Genomic DNA, 18,723 nt, shown 5'->3' on the forward strand with positions numbered 1-18,723 from the left:
AGAACGGAAAAGGTAGCTTACCAAATTTACCCTCCTGTGTATCTGTTGTACTATTTTCAGTTGTATCATGATTAAAATTGTTTATTAAGGAGCTTTTGTGACATCAGTGTCATACTTAAAACTTTATCTGCACCAGTTAGTAGTTACTGTCCTTTCACGGCATTGTGGGGTTTCTTTGAAGTGGCTCCGAACTGCATAACCTAGTTCTGTCTGACTTAGCAAGACACACTTTGGAAGCTGAAGCCTGGAGAATGAGGCAGGCTGGAGGAAGAGGAGGTGGTGGAGGAGGTGGAGATACAGTCACATTTCGAGCTGAGCATCTGAGTCCATGTTTAGAACGTAAGCGCTGCTTTTGGCTGGGAAAATAGGACACCGCACCGCGCAGACTTTCGCACATAGGCTTCGTTTTGATGAAAACTCGTCACATCTAGTGATGTAATCTCATTTCAGATGCTGTGTGTTGAGCTTGCCTCCTTCAGGTCATCTTTTAAAAAGACACTTCAAGCTCACAGAGATACATTAGACCTGGCACAGTAATTGTATACAGCATCTATGGCTATACAGAATGTTGGCACTGTTAAAGGCTGTGCAGGTTTGACTAATACACATTCTACTCAATGAGACATTTTGCAACCAATCAGGCTCTAGACAGACCTCTTATGTGGCAGTGTATAAAGTCTTGGTTCTATTCCAGTTGGAATTATTGGGACCTGTCCCAGTGGATGCTTCGCAGGAGTTTTAATTTCATCTCAGATTAGTGGTGGTCAAACTAGTTTTGGAGTTCCCCTCAGTGGACTCTAAAGCTGAGGTCCTCAGCTCTGGTCCTACAGATGTCAGCTGGTTTGTGTTTTTACTCAGCTCTTAATTTATTATGAAGCATCTGATTACACAATTAAATCAGAACCCCTGCTCTAAAACATGTGCGCAAGCCCTGACAGGAACAAAATACAGCTTCATGAAAAATAGCCAATGCAACTCTATAGTGTTCTTGTTATATCAGGACAAAATGATACAGATACTAATTCAATAAATCCTGTAAATATGACAAACATCCACATTAAATATTTATAGATGATAGCCGTATATTTTATTGAACATGTAAGTTGTTGTATTGTACTGAAATTCACATATTTATAGTTGAGTGAATAGATTACATGAAAACTGCATGTTCCCCCCATTTCCCTGGCCTGTTAGACAGAGCCAATGTCACAGAACTGAGGAGATAGTTTCTCCATAGGAAGGTTTGGGCTGCATTTACAGTAGGTGCAGCAAAAGTGCTTTCATTTCTCCTGTTATCCCCTGTGAGATACAGAGGTCTCTCTGTCCACGGGAGCTTGACGCGTTAGCCACAAATCTGGTGGTTGATTTTTTTCAAAGAGACGAAAGAAAAGGAAACAACTTCCCCTCTTGAATTTGGCCCTGACCTTGGTCCTGATCTCATGGTAGCAACATGGTCCAAGCTGTTGAAGTAAGACTGGGGTAGGCCCGATACCAGGGGCTGTTGGCTCACTCAGGGATTCCCCAGATCCAGTGTCAATGAGTCAATGAATCTCATCGAGACATATACTAAATACAATTTCTGTGCCTTTATTGTATTGAGATCTCCTTGTGCTGCCTTTAAAACACATTCCAGAGAATCTCAGAAGAGAAGTTTGCCACTGTGGATCTTCTCTGATCTCGCTATGGAGAGTGTGGGGCACTACAACACTCAAAACTGGGTTGTGTGGATTGATACAGTTTTCATGTGCTGGTGTTTACGTGGGATTAATCTGTTATGCTCTCACTCACCTACTCACTCTCACTCACTCACTCACTCACTCACTCACGCAGCCACACTCACTCACTGCTGTATTAAAATTCACTGTGGGGGGACTGCTATCTCTGAGGATACTTAGTTGTGATTCTGTTATTATTGCAAGATTGAGCATATTCTTGCTGGACAGTAATGTGTATGCGTGCATCTACAGGCAGTCAGATAATCTTAATGTGATTGTATTTTTTTCATACAATGACTGTTAATGTCATGTTGGTGCTGGCTCAGCATGTACACTAGGTTTATTATCAGGGCTGTTTGCATTGTTCATTAGTGTCTATTTCCCCCTACGATGGTTTCCCCCACTTAATTAAAGCCCCCACCCACCCATGCTATGCAATTGGAGCAAAGACAGGGTTTAAATGGTGACTTGTACATCATTGCAGGGTTGTATAATTTCCTTGATGTGGCAGGGGGGTCAGGGCTGGTGTTTGTCATGTCACGCCGAAGTGTTGCTGTGTTTGCTCTGCTGAGAGATTGACATTCAGCCGTCCTGCTCAGCTTCCTGCCTCCCAGTGTCTCCCCCCCCCCACACCCCCAACCCCCCATGCCTCTGCCCTTTGGAGCCACACTCCTGGAGCTGTTCACAAATAACAGAGCTCCACGTGCCCTTTCTATGTGAACCAATGGGGACCTGAGGGAGGGAGAGAGAGACAGGAAGGGAGGGAGGGAGAGAGAGAGAGAGAGAGAGAGAGAGAGAGAGAGAGGGTCTTTTTTAATCCAAAAGAGGGATTTTTGACATCAGCAAATATGGAATGTTGTATCAAACCAAATTAGCCATCAATTAAATTAATTTATTTTATGAATGTATACATACGTGTATAATTTTTATTAGTACAAATTGTACATGAATTTGTACTTTTACATTAAATAATTTAAAAGCTTTTTCTATTACTTTTACTTTGATCAGATGAAAGGATTACAGGATTTGGTTTCTTCCCTCCCCTCACAAATCCCTTTGTTTGACTGCAACAATTATTTAAATGCAGCAGCCCTTATGCTGTACTGTCCTGTCCTCCCGTAATGAAATCAAATAGTGTACCTTTTCCATACGATTAAGCGTTATGGGTGGAAGTAGGGCAACAGCCACATTATGTTCATACCTCATACCTCGGACTGTTTTTGATTTAACGGGGGCATTTCTGCATGTGTTCATTTCTCCTCCCCATGTGTGTTATGTCATCGCACCATCATCAAAGAGTATGCCTTAAATTGCTCCCTTCAGGGTTCCAGTACCCCACAGTCAAACGGAAACAAGCTCGAAATTCACATGTTGACAGTTCTCTGCAGACGTCTTATTACTGTGGGACAACAATAGAAAGTCGCTCTGATTGGCTGGCGGAATAATTCTGAAATCACCAGGCTGTCGTCATGGCGGTATCTTAAGCTGAGGAAAGTTGCACTCATTTCCCCCGGCTGAAAATGCCCCCCTTTCCTATTTTTAGTGTGCCACAGAGGACAGTGCTACTGAATTTGTGGCCAGATGTGGAGGGAGGGAGAGAGTAGGGGGTGGGGTGGTAAAAGACAGATCCAGTAGTATTCTTCAGGAGTCATTCCATCTAAGAGCTGAAGCACACAGCAGAAACAAGTAGTGAGAGGCATTTATGCGTGCTATTGAAAGCTGAAATCAAGGAAATAAGGTGGTTGAGTAAGGGAGAAAAAAATGTGTTTTGCCATACATGCATCCTTATGTGAAAGTGTAACTGTACAGGACACTAGTATGAGACTATGAGTCTGTCTGCTGCAGATGTAGGAGTAATCCCACTGCAGATGGTGTGTCTTTGGACAGGAGGAAGTTTCTGTTTGTCTCGGGGTTCGATGAGGCGGATTACCACTTGTTCTGCTTCCTCCGTGACCCCTCAGCCTGATATTACTCTACTTACAGTAGATAAGCCCTCAGTGATATCTTCCTGTTTTAAAACATGGCTGCCCTTGGTCATCAGTGGGTGGGAAATGTCTTCTGAACGCACAATGCGTGCTGTCCACGGGCATACACATGACATCTCTTTCTCTCACGCAGGAGGAGGACTGTGGATGCATGTCCGTTTCCAAAGGCAGATGGACGAGCACATTGCTTACGTATTTATGAATGACGTGCTAGTATTTCTGGATTCTCTTACAGTCTGATCGTTCCCATTCTCTGTTCTGTGGTTCAGCTCTGCAGGCTATAGTTACAATTTCCCATGCCTTGAGCTTAACATTTCACCAAAGGGCCCTTCATTTTGGTTGAGACAGACATTTTGAATGGTTTCACGCATTTTCCCGGTATTGGATTGTTTGCTTTTGAGCTCAATATTTGCACAGATTGTTAATGTAACTGCATTTTTAGACAGTGAGTGCATGGTAACAGAGTGCATGAAAGCTGCTGTGGTGTTAACTCTCATCAGCCAGCAGCTGGCCAATGCTACGGTCCACTCAGTCAGCGGCCTGTTGATGTGAACCCTGTGAGATTGGCTTGAGAAAGTACTGTATTTCACAACCGTACAGAAAACGGCTGTCCGCTCTGACAAAAAGGGCTTTTGTTTAGGTTTGGATGTTTCCCAGGCCCCGATGCTATTGGCTACCAACGTGTTTTCACTGTGCTTCGGGGAGAATTTGATGACCTAAACAAAGTGGCTGTGATTTCATAATATTCCAGTGTCCTTTTTCAGTACGGCTCTGGCTGCTGTGAATGTTTCTGCGAATGAGTCTGGTACTACAACCCCCCGTCACATTCTGGTATGTAGGGAGTACGTCCGTGGATGCAATTTTCTTGAGAATTTGACATGTTTTCCTCTCAAAAACAGTGAGGAAAGTTCAGCCATCACCAGAAATTATTTTACCAAACTGTGACTGGGAAATAAAAATTTGATGCTTGTGCATTAAATTCTAAGTCAGAGTTTAAAATAAAATTGATTGAATCCAGCCCTGTGACTTACTTGTAACTAAAAATATGTGTGTATATATATATATCTCAGATGTCCCCACTGCCTAATGGCAGGTTAACTTGACAGCATGGCCTCAGTCTGAGACTTGGCCTAATACCATAGTTTGGGTCGTAGGTCCTTGCAGATGTTTAAATAGACAATGGGTGGCCCGGCCCTGAGCCTGCTGTAATTGGTACCCATGGGAACAGAAGTACTTTAATGATGACTTTTCTTGTTTTTGAGGACAGGGAATTGGCCTGTGGGTTTATGGGCCCCTGTGGTTCTCTCTCTCATATGCTTCAGGAAAGGGTTGTTGCAGTTGGTCAGGTAGTTTTCTGCTAAAAATTCTTTCTGATCATTATTTGTTAGAGGAATTAACTAACCGTTGGTTTTATATCACAGCATGGTTTATGCAAACCTTGTTATGTGGATAGAAGGTTTTAAGCCTGGCTGAAGGAAGGAGTCCAGCAGGAAGCACTTAAACTGAACCAGCTCTGAAGCCATTTTAGATGAAGCTTCAAATAAGATGAAGCAACATTTTTGGCAGAGGTGACCTTGGACCAAAGGCACTTTGAAGGCACATGAGAATCAAAGAACAGCTATGTAAGAAAAAATTCTTAAGCAGACTGCTCAACATGTAGGTTTCTAGTTTTCATGTTGTGGTCTGTTGTACATGCATTAATATTTTAATGAATAGATTTGATCTTGATTATTCAAGAATACAATGCTTACTTGTAAGAGGCATTGTATGTGCTTATTTCAATGAGGTAGTAGGAGAAGAAGCAGAAGAAAACCAAATTGTTTTCTGTTTGTGAACAGCAAATGACTACATATATGATATATATATACCACATATATATGTATTATTTGCATTTTTTTGCTAATCCACGACTCCCCAGGTCCCACTGTGCTCCACTCTGCGTCGCTCATGTTTATCTGAGATATGGCATGCCAAAAGAAGATTTACTACACATCTGTAATACTATCCCAGATATTGTCAATCCAGGGATTAAGGTTATTAGAACTATAAGCTACTCTGCGATTATCCTCCCGGATCAGTACGAGCGCAAGATGTAAAAGAATGGAGAGGGCTCCGGCACATCTGCTCCCACAATCCCCTTTGTCTGGTGGCTCACGGATAAGCCGCGTCTTCACAGGACCATAGGCCCTGGCGGGGTGGGGAGGGGAGAGCGTACTGTTTACACGCCACGCGTCAGTTACGACGGCACAGGCACCGTGAGAAATCTTATTTTGAGCGGCCCGGACCGCGTTCGAATTTGCGCGGACACATGTAAGCACTTAGGAGCACAGACATGCACACGTGCATTTACTGTTCGGACATGCGTGCAGAGACACATGCAGACGCGTGCACGCTACACACATGTAGTGCGTTCACGTGCTTACGCACACGTTTATGCACTTGCGTATGCACACATTGTTAATGCAGTCCTCATCTGTTCAGATTAAGTCTCCGGATGTATTTTGGACACTGATTCCACAATGAAGACAAACAGTCCAGCTGATGGGAACAGCAGTTGGGTTATCTGTAGTGTTGCAGCAGCGTGCTGACATTATAAATCTACGCACACACATGCACACACACATCCATGCAGGCATGCATGCAAGCATGCACACACACACACACACCCACATGCACACACACTAGAGGTCTGCTGCACCAGGCTAGAAATGAGGCCTGAGCTCACCTAAGAGCTTTGTGACCCGACCCGAACCAGCTGTATCCGATTGTGAACCCAATTGCTGAAATAACGAGCTAACAACACCATACAGCGCAATAGAAAATAATGCAGTGTTTCCCGCGGGAAAGAGAACGCGTCTGCCTGCTGTTAACAGTGATTTTTAACAACAACGGCACAAACCAAAGATTCTAGTTTTTGTAGTGTACAATTATGCTCAAATTACTCATTAAAACAGCTGTATTTGAGCTTTCACGCTTATTTTTTTAACACGTTTTTTCTTTTGTTAAATGTGACATTAATTTTATCACTTGCATCTCAGCCACAAACAGCACAGACATTATGTTCTCTTTCTTTCAGTTTGTGTTTGCAAAAAGTATAAAGTTTAAGTTATATTTTAATGTTTGTAATGATCAGAACAGGCTAGCTAGCTAACTTTATCGCAATTTTTCCTTCTGTTAAACTTAACGTTAATACATTTTTCGCTGTTCACATTGATCAAAACAGGCTAACTAGCTAGCCTTGGGCCTTGTTTCCCTCTGTAAAACGTTACTTTAATACGTTTATTGCTCCTGTGCTGTCAAATACGGCTGTTTTAGTTTGCGAGTTGAGCAAATGGTCAGCTACAAAAATTTGAACCTGAATGTTATTGTTGTCAATTGTTGTTAGCAGCTGGTAGTGCTGCTAAGTGTTGCTATGCTGCTATTTGTAAAATTCCAGGTTGGCAGCAGGCCTGTACCTGAACTGACCTGACATCACAGGGCTAAAAATAGGCCGGGTACCCAGCCCGATCTCAGCATACCTTCACGCCATGTAGTGTTAGGATCAGGATGCTGACCTCTAACACACAAACACACGCATGCACGCACATGCAGATACGTGCATGCACATGCACTGCGCGCAAACACCACACACACACACATGTGCACGCGGATGATACAGGGCTAATTGTGCATCGCCTGATTCCACACAGTGGGAGCAGCTCTGTGGGAAGTAGGGGAGGGTTCCACGGAGGTCAAAAGTCACAGACAACATTATCTTCAGCTACTGCCGTAAATCGCCTTCCGGTGGTACCCTCGCCCACATCTTACAGCAAGGCAGGAAATGATAGCCCAGCTTTGATGAAAGCGTGGATTGTGCGACGCAGCCAAAGTCACATCAGAGGAGTTGCGCAGGGATCGCCGTGGTAGCCGAGTGTCCGTCAGGAAGCAAACGCAGCGGGGCAGCAGCCGACAACGACGGTATCACTCAAGTTGAGGATTTAAATTCCCTGTTACCAAAGGGCTGGGCAGAGCAGGTATAGTGAACAGTGGGCCTGCCACAGTGCCACACAGCCGCGGTGCCACACACTCAACCAGAGAAGAAGGGAAACCCAACGCTGGCCCCGCCGCCGGCGTCCTCCTTCACCACGGCTTGTCACTTAGCCTCCTCTCTCCTCCTCACACTTGCCGTTTTTGGGGGATAATGAAGGAGACGGCGGGCGTGCCACTAGCGGAGGCGCTACTAGTCCTTCTACTCTCCATTGCATTAGCGCCAGATTGCTCTGCTGGGCTTTCAAACTCATTACTCTTGATTTGGCTTAAATTGTAATTTAACAACAAATTGATCCATCTTGTGTATTGTAGCGTTGACCTTTGCCGCTTAGTCCAGGATGTATTTATCTCCCTTTTCTTTCATCCTTCTTTCTTTTCTTTTTTTTGGCACTGGTTTTCCATTACGGAATCCATTTCAGGGCACGGGGGGCGACTGTGGGACAGAGTCGGAACGCGCGTATTCTCGTGTGTGTTAATCCTCAGGGCCGTGCAACACCAGAGAACAGGGATGCGCTTTGTAATTGGCCAAGCCCTGTTTAACACACGGGATGTCAGCAATGGGAAAGCAACAATCAAATCCAGTGATTTGTGCAGTACATCGCATATTTGTCTCTGCAGATTTTGTTACCAAGTGGTGGCTAAACAAGTAAATGTTTTATGCGTATACAATAAAATCTCTGATGTCTGAACACATGTGAACCAGAGGTGGCTCAGAGGTGATGTGAAAATTTGTATTGACTGGAATGACACGCTTGATTTGGATACATTTTGTAACTATATGTATTTACATTTGGTGATCATGATCTAATGAAAAAAAAGCTTTTCAAAACAGCCATTCCCATTATGAAAACTGTGTGATTTGTCACATGCAACATCATATGCCACTGACATACCCACATGCTTTATAAATAGTGCTAAGGCCTACTCCTGTGTCTAATTTGGATACTTCATTTTTTGTACAATGGAAAGTATGACTCATTTTCATTTAGTCTTTGCATTTTAGTTTATTTTATAAAGCCTTTGTCAATCTTTATCATCGATGTGAACATTTTTGGAGGTTTCAGAAATGATTCACATCTTTTTTATCCACCTAATGGGGACTACTTTCTTCTTTCAGATATACTTGGTTTCCTGTGTTGGGTGAACTGCCCATGGAGTGGCTGAGTTGGGGTGTAGGACAAAAGGCTGGATGTAGGAGGGAGCAGATTTTTGGCCCTGTAGGTCAACGCTAGAGTGTTAATGCAGCCCGTGTCAGGGAGCCAATGGAAGGTGCAATCAGAATCATGTGACCACCTGAGAACCTGGGGAGGTGGAGCACCAGTTCAGCTGCAGCTTTATTTTAGATCATGGATGTTTAATACAGTGTTTTCCGATGTGTTGCTAGTTCATTTCTGGTGTGACTTTTTGCCATTGGATACCTATATTGACAGCAGGACCTAATATTTGTTACTCAGAAACGAGGAAATGAAACATGTTTTCTTTGTGGTGTGCTTGGCTGTTGAAATCTGCCTGTGCCCTGACTATTTTTTTCTCTATCATGCAAAAAACCTTCCAAGTCCCAGCTACATTTCAATGGAAGGATGAAAAATAAAGTTGATCTTTGGAAGTGCTGTTTGAGATGCGAGACAATCGATTTCTTAATTACAGTGGCTGGTGCATTTCACACGCAATTAAGTCGTGTCACTTCGGAGCATGCGTCAAAATGATTCACAGACGATACCAATGACTTCACACCCCAGCGGACAGGAAGCGCTGAGTTCAGACCCTTCGTTGTCTCAGCATCAGATTTATACATTCGAATGGTGGCCTGTGGTTAGTGACAATCACGTTAACTGCATGTGTGGACAACCATGTGTAGGCACTTGGCATGCTACCAGTTAAATGTGTGTGTTAAAATTCAGACGAATGCCAGCATCTCTTTCACATCCGATAAACATCTTACACAGAAGCGCTTAGGTCTTTTCAAGTGAATCTGGGCCATGCGATATTAATTGTGTCCCATAGTTATATTTGTTATATAAAATAATACAAATACAGTCATTCATAATGTATTGTTGTGTGATGCAGGAAAAGATTGGAGGAATAAAATTCTGTTCATCATACTGGTAAAAAAAAATCTTTTGAAAAAGGGAAGCTTACTGGAGCACTATGATTTTAAGTGATTTGATAAAATTGAAAACTTGAAAAAAATTGAAATAATCCAACTGTCAGAAATGTGCCTCTCTCTAATTTCAGGGGCGTGCAAGTTACTGGGTAAACTAAAAAGATGGTTTAGACTCAAGACAGCGCAGCTGACTGCACATCATATTAATTATGGAAATTATCAGTCATGCTTCAGCGAATAAGGAAATAGCGACTATTTATGAAATTGGCAAGATACTCCCTGAGTATGAGATACATGACTACAGCTGCTAGGAGTAGAGTGCATTCACGTTTACAATGTCTGCTTAATATCCTATGTTGTTTGTAGTTAGCAAGTACATGTGCTTTGGTTATTGAACCAAACATCTTATTTCTGAATATCTTGATTATGTATGCACTGTCTTACATTAACTTTTTTTTTTTTTAATGTTAGACAGTTATGGTCAGATCTTTTTTTCTTTTAAAACAATAACATTTCTAAATTTAAATACATACAAAAGTATTTACCATTTGAAGGTTTGTGATTCTTTTGCATAAAGCTCGTAAAGCGTTATAAGCCATATTTGCTTAATCAATCACTGCCATTTAAATTACAAGAACTATTTAGAAGAAGAAAAGAAATCCTTATTAGGTTTAAATTAATTGATAAATTAATCCAACAGTTGGCATTTATGAACCTCTGCAATACCAAAATGGACTCACAGAAGCTTACACAAACACTCTTTTTTAACGGAATGTACAATGTGTGTTTTTGAAATACATTTTCCCCCCACACTCCCAACCTTGACTTTCATTTCGTTAATAAATGAAAACAAAGAAATTGCAACCTTCGTCGTACCGAAAACGGAAGTGATTTCTCTGCGGCTGATCACGCCCCTGCTCACCTGTGCTTAAGAACCGGTATTCGGCGTGACGCGCTCTTTAGATGTTGGTCAGTGTGAGCGAGCGGGACAACGCAACCAGCGTGTAGGCTACAAGGCCGAATGGAAAGATCATCGTTTACACGGTAAAATAGAATTGAATTTAACGACATTTTAAGGCTAACCAAACATTCAGAATAAACTTTTCTTAGGCTTATAGTTTCAGCAGGTCTGGGTGTTGGGTCGAAATGATAATACTTTCTGAGTCATCTGTATAGACACACAAATGTACAAAACGATTGCACGAAGTTGCGTGCACTCTAGGAATGGATCATTCACAATAAGCGCGTGCAAACGCTTTTCACACATCGACTTCCGATGTTTCACATAAAGACACGACGTGCTTAATTTGGGTGGAGGAAAAAAAGAAATTGCAAGGAGCCTACATTAAAAAAATGTACTACTGGGATAGATTGCTGTGTAATACAAGTCAATGAATAAATATTGAATTTGATATTGGCTGAATCCCGTTCTCATGCCACTGCAGATTAATAGGCTACCGATTTTTAAAGCCACAAATAAAGAACAGAATCACGACTACAAGCCCAATATAGTAAGATTATTTCCCCAGCGCACAATATATTTTGAGTCTCAATTGGAAACGTGTATGATAGTGATAATGAATCAAGAAAAGACAAGACTTAAGGTTTTGCACAACATAATGCATTTCAGTAAATATTTTTGATTGGGTAGCCTATTTGTTTGATCAGTCTTCTAGCGTGTCTCTGGCTCCGTTGCCTGCGCGGAGTGATGCGTGACCATTAGCATAACGGGAATGAGCCTGTCTGAGGAATATTATGATTTCTGGGGGAACATGATTCCCTTTCATTTTTGCCCTATCTGTTCTTTCTGGTATTTGATAGAAATAATATAACCTTAGAGTATTGGCCATTGGTATGCTTTTGGGAAAAATAAAAAAACAACACCATTGTTAAGAAAATTATGGACATATTCAGCCAACAGTGTTCTCGCAATGTTACTGGAATATGTTATCTGTGTTGTACCATTGCCACTACATGTAATGTTGTACAAATGCTTTGTCTTGGTTAAGGAATGTACATTTTCACTGCACTTTTGGCCTACGCATCTCCAGTTTTGAGACCTACAGTTTGACAACCATAAATGGTAAAAACTATATGTTGGTCTCATTGTAATCACAATAATTTGCTCTCCAACATGGGCCACGTTTGAATACTTTGACTTAATTCTTTGCATTAATTAATCTAAATTTTGCTCATTTTCATTTGTTGATTGATATGGTATGAAGTGTACATGTGCCAAAAAAACTTTTTTTTTTTTTTTTTACTGTATTGCAAGACTATTACAAGGGCTGATTGAATGTTTGAAAGAACTGGTCACCCGAAATGGTGGATATGTTTATGAAAATTTGGTATCATCAGAAATCTGATTTTCTGATGAATTGCTTTCAATATCTTTTCACCATACTTTGGGGAGGTTGTAATTTTTTCTTACTGACAGGAGAATCCCCCATGGCAGATAGATACTTCTCTAGTCTGCCAATTCTGTGTCCAGTCTGCCAATTCTGTGTCAATTAAATCACCTTGCTTCTCATTACGTCAGTTCTTCTTCTGGCACTTCTTCATTTGATTCTTGTGCTTTCTGCATCTTCCTGAGGCTTTTTGCCACAAGTCACTCACATTTCCTGCTGAATTGTAGGTCTCAAACGTAGAATGAAAATAGACTTTTTCCATCATTTTCTTAGTGATGGTTTGTGTATTTTTTTTCTCCGAAGTATATCGATGGTCATTACTCCAATGTTTCATTATGGCTGACAAATATAAGCACGATTACCCTATTTTGGCATGAACTTCTCCAGTCCTCTTCTGGTTCATAAGGACGGTTTTCTACCATTGTTGTGCTGTGATGTGCTTCCTGTATGTAATTCTAGTCTATAGCCGCGCACCTTTGTAAAAGCCCGTTATGGGAAAGTAAACTTGAACACCTAGGCTCCATACTGGTAAAGACTGGACATTCTGTTCCGTAAGGGCACTTACTGAGTATTGAACAGAGTAGAACCTATTGGATTTGCGGTGCTCCCGGCCTGTTTTCATTCTGATGTAACTGTATGAGGGAGAGTTACCTGTGAGGTAAAATGAAGCTTTGCAGCACTCAGCCACTAGCATGCAGGGGACACGCAGCGTCGAGCCGCGAGGACAAAGGCATCAAGATTATATTTAGCATTAGTTTGACATTAACGTGGGTGGACTAACCGACAAGCCAAGCAAATGGAAGAGATGCCGCGAAAGCCCTTTTTTTAACAGGGACACAAGCTGTGTGAAAACAAATGTCATTTTGACCCCGCCGCCCCCCCCCCCGCCACCGTGCCCACAAAGACCCGACGTTCCGTCAAGCCACTGCCCACGGGCGCTGAGAGAGAGAGGGAGAGAGAGGGAGAGAGAGGGAGAGAGAGGGAGAGAGAGGGAGAGAGAGGGAGAGAGAGGGAGAGAGAGGGAGAGAGAGGGAGAGAGAGAGAGGGAGAGGGAGGGGGAGAGAGAGGGAGAGGGAGAGAGGGAGAGGGAGAGGGAGAGATATATGCTATGTCCCTTTGTAGCTCTGTCCCTTTGTAGCTCTGTCTGAAAAGCACAGAGGACTGTGGTGCTGGTCTGGACATCTCCTCAATACGGGCTGTCAGTTCTGCGGTAATCGGCCTTCCTTCCCTGCCACAGTCCCAGGCTTCAGTCTGCGGGCTGTCAAGGAGAAGTCTCGCTCAGAAAACTGGCTTCCCTAGCCGCGCGGGAGCCCGCCACATTAAACACTACACTGCAAGTCTTATCTTAAGAATTGTTTTGTCTTGTAATGAGACTTATTAAATCTTATTTTTATTCTCTCAGGTAGAAAATCTATTCTCTTACGTTAAGTTTTTGCTTGACAAGTGAAATTGTCTTACCCCACTGGCGAATCTTGAAATGTGTCAAACTGCTTCACCTTTTTGGCAATCTTTTTGTCTTATGTAGCACAAAAGTAATATAAATATGATTTTAAGTCTAAATATAGGACTAAAATACTGGTTAAGATTGACCTATTTTTTGTTTTTTGTAGTATAATGTCTAGAGCTTCAAGTTCCGTGTGTGTGTGTGTGTGTGTGTGTGTGTGTGTGTGTGTATTTTTAATTTTGGCTCCTTCTATACGGTTTCTCAATAGAACTTTTATTGCAGAGGTAGAGCCTCTCTGCTGTAAATACCTGTGAGCCAGCATCTTATAATAGACTGCAGATTAAAATTGATTATCTTGTTTGTGGCCGGTGGACCTCTGTAACATGGCACTGAGCAGCAAGGGTGTGTTCAGGGTGTGTTCAGTATATCGGCCAATGCTGTGCACCCGGTTTATGTTCAGTACGGAGTCTGCTTAGCGCCGTGACATTCTCATAATCTTGACGTGACATTATAACTGTGTGACATTATAACCATGTCCTTTCATTATCCTAATCTTCTTATCTTGTCCTTTTTTGTGTTGGCATCCTTTATGAGAAAGGCCATACCTAATCATGTATGTTAGAAAGGTATTTTCTGGCATTCTTCATGCCTGAGTCCAGTATCTCTCTGTGCACGCATGCGGTATTCTGGCTGGGTTGGACAGCTTTGTGGTGGTCCTGCAGGTAAATGCAGTTTAGGTGGATGGGTGAAGTATCGCACATGTACTCACTGTAGCGTAGAAGGCATTTGTTTTTCAGCCTTTTCTTGTTTCGGCTCGGTGCCCCTTGTCTCGCTGGCTTATTGAAGTGGCGGACTGAAAGAAATGTGCCAATATCTATGCCCGGTCCTCGAGACCACTCTTCTATGACCGAAGAATGGAGAACTCAGCCATCTGAACCAACTTGTTTACCCCCTGCAGGACTATACTGTAATATACCCCTTGGTGTTGGATGTCAGTTGGCTGTTTTGTGTGTCTCAGTGCACATGGTTAAGTGAAGTTAAGTTCCCCACGTCACCCCAGGGACTTGTTTCCGTAGGATGTGCGCATTTGTCATGACTTCCTCTATGGCCTGGTTTAAACACATGGCAGTAGGCTGTTTGTAGGATCCTTTGCAGCTGTCAAAGGGTGACTGTAAGTTCTCAAGGAGCTGTTGCCCATGGGGTAGTTTTACTGTGGTTTATGTTTTTTCTTTTTGTTTTTTTTTTAAAGACGCTTTCAAAACAGATTAAGCTGCCTAGCTGGTCACGACTACCAGATTTGCCATAAGAGATGTATGAAAATGATAAGAATTAAAGAAATGAAAATGGAAAATTCAGTTAGCCAAACCTTGAATGGAAGATGTTGTGATCATTGTGTGTTTTTCAGGTAAAGAATTATATTTCATTTAGCTTTATAAAAACTGCATTAGCTGAAAAATTCACACTTCTTTGATTCATAGTTATGTAGCTCACATGGATAATTAACACACTGTATAGTAATAACACATTTAATCACATTTTTGATAGATATAAGTATTTCAGTTATTTATTTTGTCATTGATAAAGAAATTTAGTGAGGGTTTTAAAGTGCTCTAGGGAATGTAGAATGTTCAAGGCTTTTTCGTGATGGTCGAAGACCAAGCCGCCGTCTTCTCTAAGTCGTGAAATCGCATCAGGGAATGGAATTCTGCTTTCCGCTCGTTTTAACTTCCTCTGACGGCTCGCCACTCGCGGCTGCCTCAGCCGGCTTCAGGACAGAGTGCTTTCATCATTATTACCGTCCTTCTGTGAACAGAGTGCCCTCCTTCTCTGGGTCTGTAGTCTTATTTCCCTCGCTCTGTGTCTTCATGTAAAGGGCCATTGAAACGCATACTTTAAATCATGTTTCCTGGACACACACACATACACATGCACAGACACGCACACAAACACACACATGATTTTTGCTTTGTGACACATGGATTAAGTATTATTTTCTCCTATATTGTATTTTGTTCACAAAATGTTTTTGTCTGGTCGTGGTGCATGATGTCTGATTTGGAGGTCAAGCTGACAGTACTGGTAAGTTCTTGGTCGATACACCATCTGAACTGGGCCAGAAACTAAATCCCAGAGGTAGGAACCCTGTATTTCTAACAGGTCATACTTGTAGGCCATTTGGGTGCCTGTGCATCATGGTGAGAGAGGGCGGAGTTCTTAGGTTGGGGGTGGGGCTGAGAAGCGGGGGGGGGGGGGGGCGGGGGTTGTGTGGAGGGGCTGTATGGTTGCTGGGGAACGAGCTGGCAGCAGAAGTGATTGGCAGTGAAGGTGTTAAAATGTTTATCTGGGAAATTTCAGTTCACTTTTAATGGATAATCCTGCTTTAATGTAGCCACTTAAAATAAGTACTATCCATCTGCTCTCTGACAAGCTATGTGTGATAATGTATACAGACAGCAGGAAGAACATGCGAATCATTTACTGCTATAATTCTTTACTTAGGAAATGTATTTTAATACTGCTTCAGTGATGACAGTTATAATTACTCATATAGAAAGTTATTTGAATACAATTTAATAGATTTTCTGTGATAAACACGGACACATTTATGCAGTACAATGTGAAGTAACACTTTACAAGAAGGTCACATGAATTGACATTAACTAATGTAGTTGTTAATATGAATTAATGATGTACAAATACATTAAGCATGAAATCTAGTTAGTAGTTAACAAACATTAACTAATGTATTAGTTACATGATTGTTTACGTACAATAAACCTATAAATAGTTAACCATTAGCAAATAAATTAACTGTTTTTTAATCTCAATATGAACTAGCATTCACTAATGTTGTTAACATGAATTAATGATGTACATTAACAAAGTTGTATAGATTAACTTTTCAGTAGTTGGTAGTTAACAAATACTACATTAGTTAATGCCAATTCATGCGACCTTATTGTAAAGTGTTAGCCAATGTGAATACTGTGAATACTGTCAACGGCTTTGACTCAAAAAACAAAATGTCAAAAATACAACCTTTAAAATAAAATGACGCTAACTGTTGACTGACCAATATTTTGTTCTTTCTTTAAGAAGGTTTTCTGTTGCACCATTTCACTCACATCTGCATGTTGTGTACATTCTCACCACCCACCCCCCCACCCCCCCATGTCTGTGTAACTGGAGGGTTGATATTGATATTACTTTCACCAAAGCATCAGGGTTTCTTGCCGTCCCAAGGCATCACGTACACATCCTGGGGACATTCCTTCCACACCGCTACCGGTCTGATCTCCGCCATTCATATTCAGTCTTGGCAGTATTGCGCTGGACGTTAATTATGCGCAAATAGAAGCCCTGTCACGACAGGACATCGCGATCCGTCGCCATAGTCTTACCGCGGCCTGGTGGAAGCCACCGCTCGCTCTCCACCGCCAGTTCATGTCCTGGCGCTCCAGCTCAGTGTTGTTTTCTCAAAATCCACTTTGACGCTTCAACAAAAAAGCATGAAATATGCTTGCGATGGTCCTGTGGCCCATTTATTCTACTGTGAAAAGGAATAATACACGCGAGAGAATATGTATCCTGTTTATAAAAAATGAATGTCGGTGGACTGAAAGGGCTCGGTCCCGCTGCGCTTCTAATTTTAGCAGCGCGGGAGTTGATGGTGCAGATTATCTGACGTCACGTCGGCCTTGCTTCGTTGTGCTTCACTGGCGGTTTGCGTAAATGCCATTTCTGGGGACGGAACACCGTCCTCCATCGCATACCACACATCACAATATCCCTCTCACCGTCCTCTTTTCTCTCTCCTGCATGAGATCTGTGGTCCATCTTCAATTGCCATTGTGTAGTTTTTGCCATTCGATGAACAGAATCACTTTTTCTTTTGACACAGCTGCAGTTCATGAGACTCTTTGGTGTACCCTCTTTCGCAGCAAACTCAAATGCAGAATTTTGAGTGCAACTGGAACACTCGCCCGTAATTAGCATGGATTTTTAATGAAACAAAATGCAAAGGAGAAATCGGGCCTCTCGTTAGTCAGTGAGGCTGAGCTAGAGTTACAGGTTGAGATCAGAGGTGAACATTGAGGAACATTTGAGACGGTCATTGCTGACGGTCATCGCTGCCCCTCCAGCAATGTATTCCTCCCCCCTGTAGGGGGCGACAAAAAAGCACTTGCATGTGATGTTTAATGCCTTGCATGATAACGACATGCAATGGCTCGTTCCAGTCTGCATGCGGCTTAATAAATGTCTTCCTTTCTTTCTCCTTGCCCGTCCGTGCTTTCAGAAGACAAGTATGTTCAAGGTAGGTATAACTTGTTTTATTCATATCTTAATTTAAAAAAATAAATAAACTGAAGTTTATAATTTGCTGGTGTCTTGAAGTGTTGATGCTGCTCTTAACACGGTAAGTGAAGTTTGTATTACTGTAAGGCCATTTTGATGGATATAATGGCCTTTGTTGTCAAACGGGATGTCGAAGGATGTGGTAAATAGCTGGTAAAGTGAGAGATTTGATCCCTTTTTTTATTTTAATTTTGGTTTATTTTTAAAGCAAATGTCACAGGGAATTGTATTGACATGCTCTACTAAGTTTAAGCAGGTTAGCCTGATCATGACAGTCCAAAAAAGTTGCAGAGAAAGACAAGAGGAAGAGCCTGTTTGTCTCACCTATAATTTTATGATAAGTCAATCATGAAGGTTTAGTGGTATGCTAGATACTGTGCTAATAGTCATAGCCTTTCCTTATCAGCTGCACACTTATGCAACTTTGCACAGCAGTGTAAAAATAGCCTTGTGCTGCCATTTTAAGCGTGCGTGTGGTAGTTCGCCCTAATGGAACTCTCCCACAGGTTAATGCATGCAGATGAAAACCAAGAAATTACTGCAATTTTCACAATAGTTGTCTTTGTTCCAGTAATAAGTATGGTTGACACAGGTGACAGACCCCCATGGCTTTAAAAATGTGTTATTTACCGCAGGTTGTGCCCCAGACAGCTAAAGTATATGCAACATTGTATTTTCATTG

At 42.0% G+C, this 18,723-nt stretch overlaps 1 protein-coding gene across 18 annotated transcripts in view; it reads left to right on the plus strand.

The window, feature by feature from the left end:
• LOC135244961 (neurexin-1a-like) overlaps nucleotides 1-18,723 on the plus strand; it is a 312,297-nt gene that overhangs the window by 8,352 nt on the left and 285,222 nt on the right. For 8 of the 18 annotated variants that reach the window (XM_064317659.1, XM_064317660.1, XM_064317675.1 and 5 more), the window contains exon 3: nucleotides 17,983-18,000. The exons of the other annotated variants lie outside the window; for them this stretch is intronic. In XM_064317659.1, coding sequence (XP_064173729.1) covers nucleotides 17,983-18,000 — 18 coding nt within the window. The remainder of the gene's footprint in view (nucleotides 1-17,982; nucleotides 18,001-18,723) is intronic. 18 annotated transcript variants of the gene reach the window in all.

Source organism: Anguilla rostrata, chromosome 18, assembly GCF_018555375.3.
Source record: "Anguilla rostrata isolate EN2019 chromosome 18, ASM1855537v3, whole genome shotgun sequence".
NCBI classification, from domain to species: Eukaryota; Metazoa; Chordata; class Actinopteri; order Anguilliformes; family Anguillidae; genus Anguilla; species Anguilla rostrata.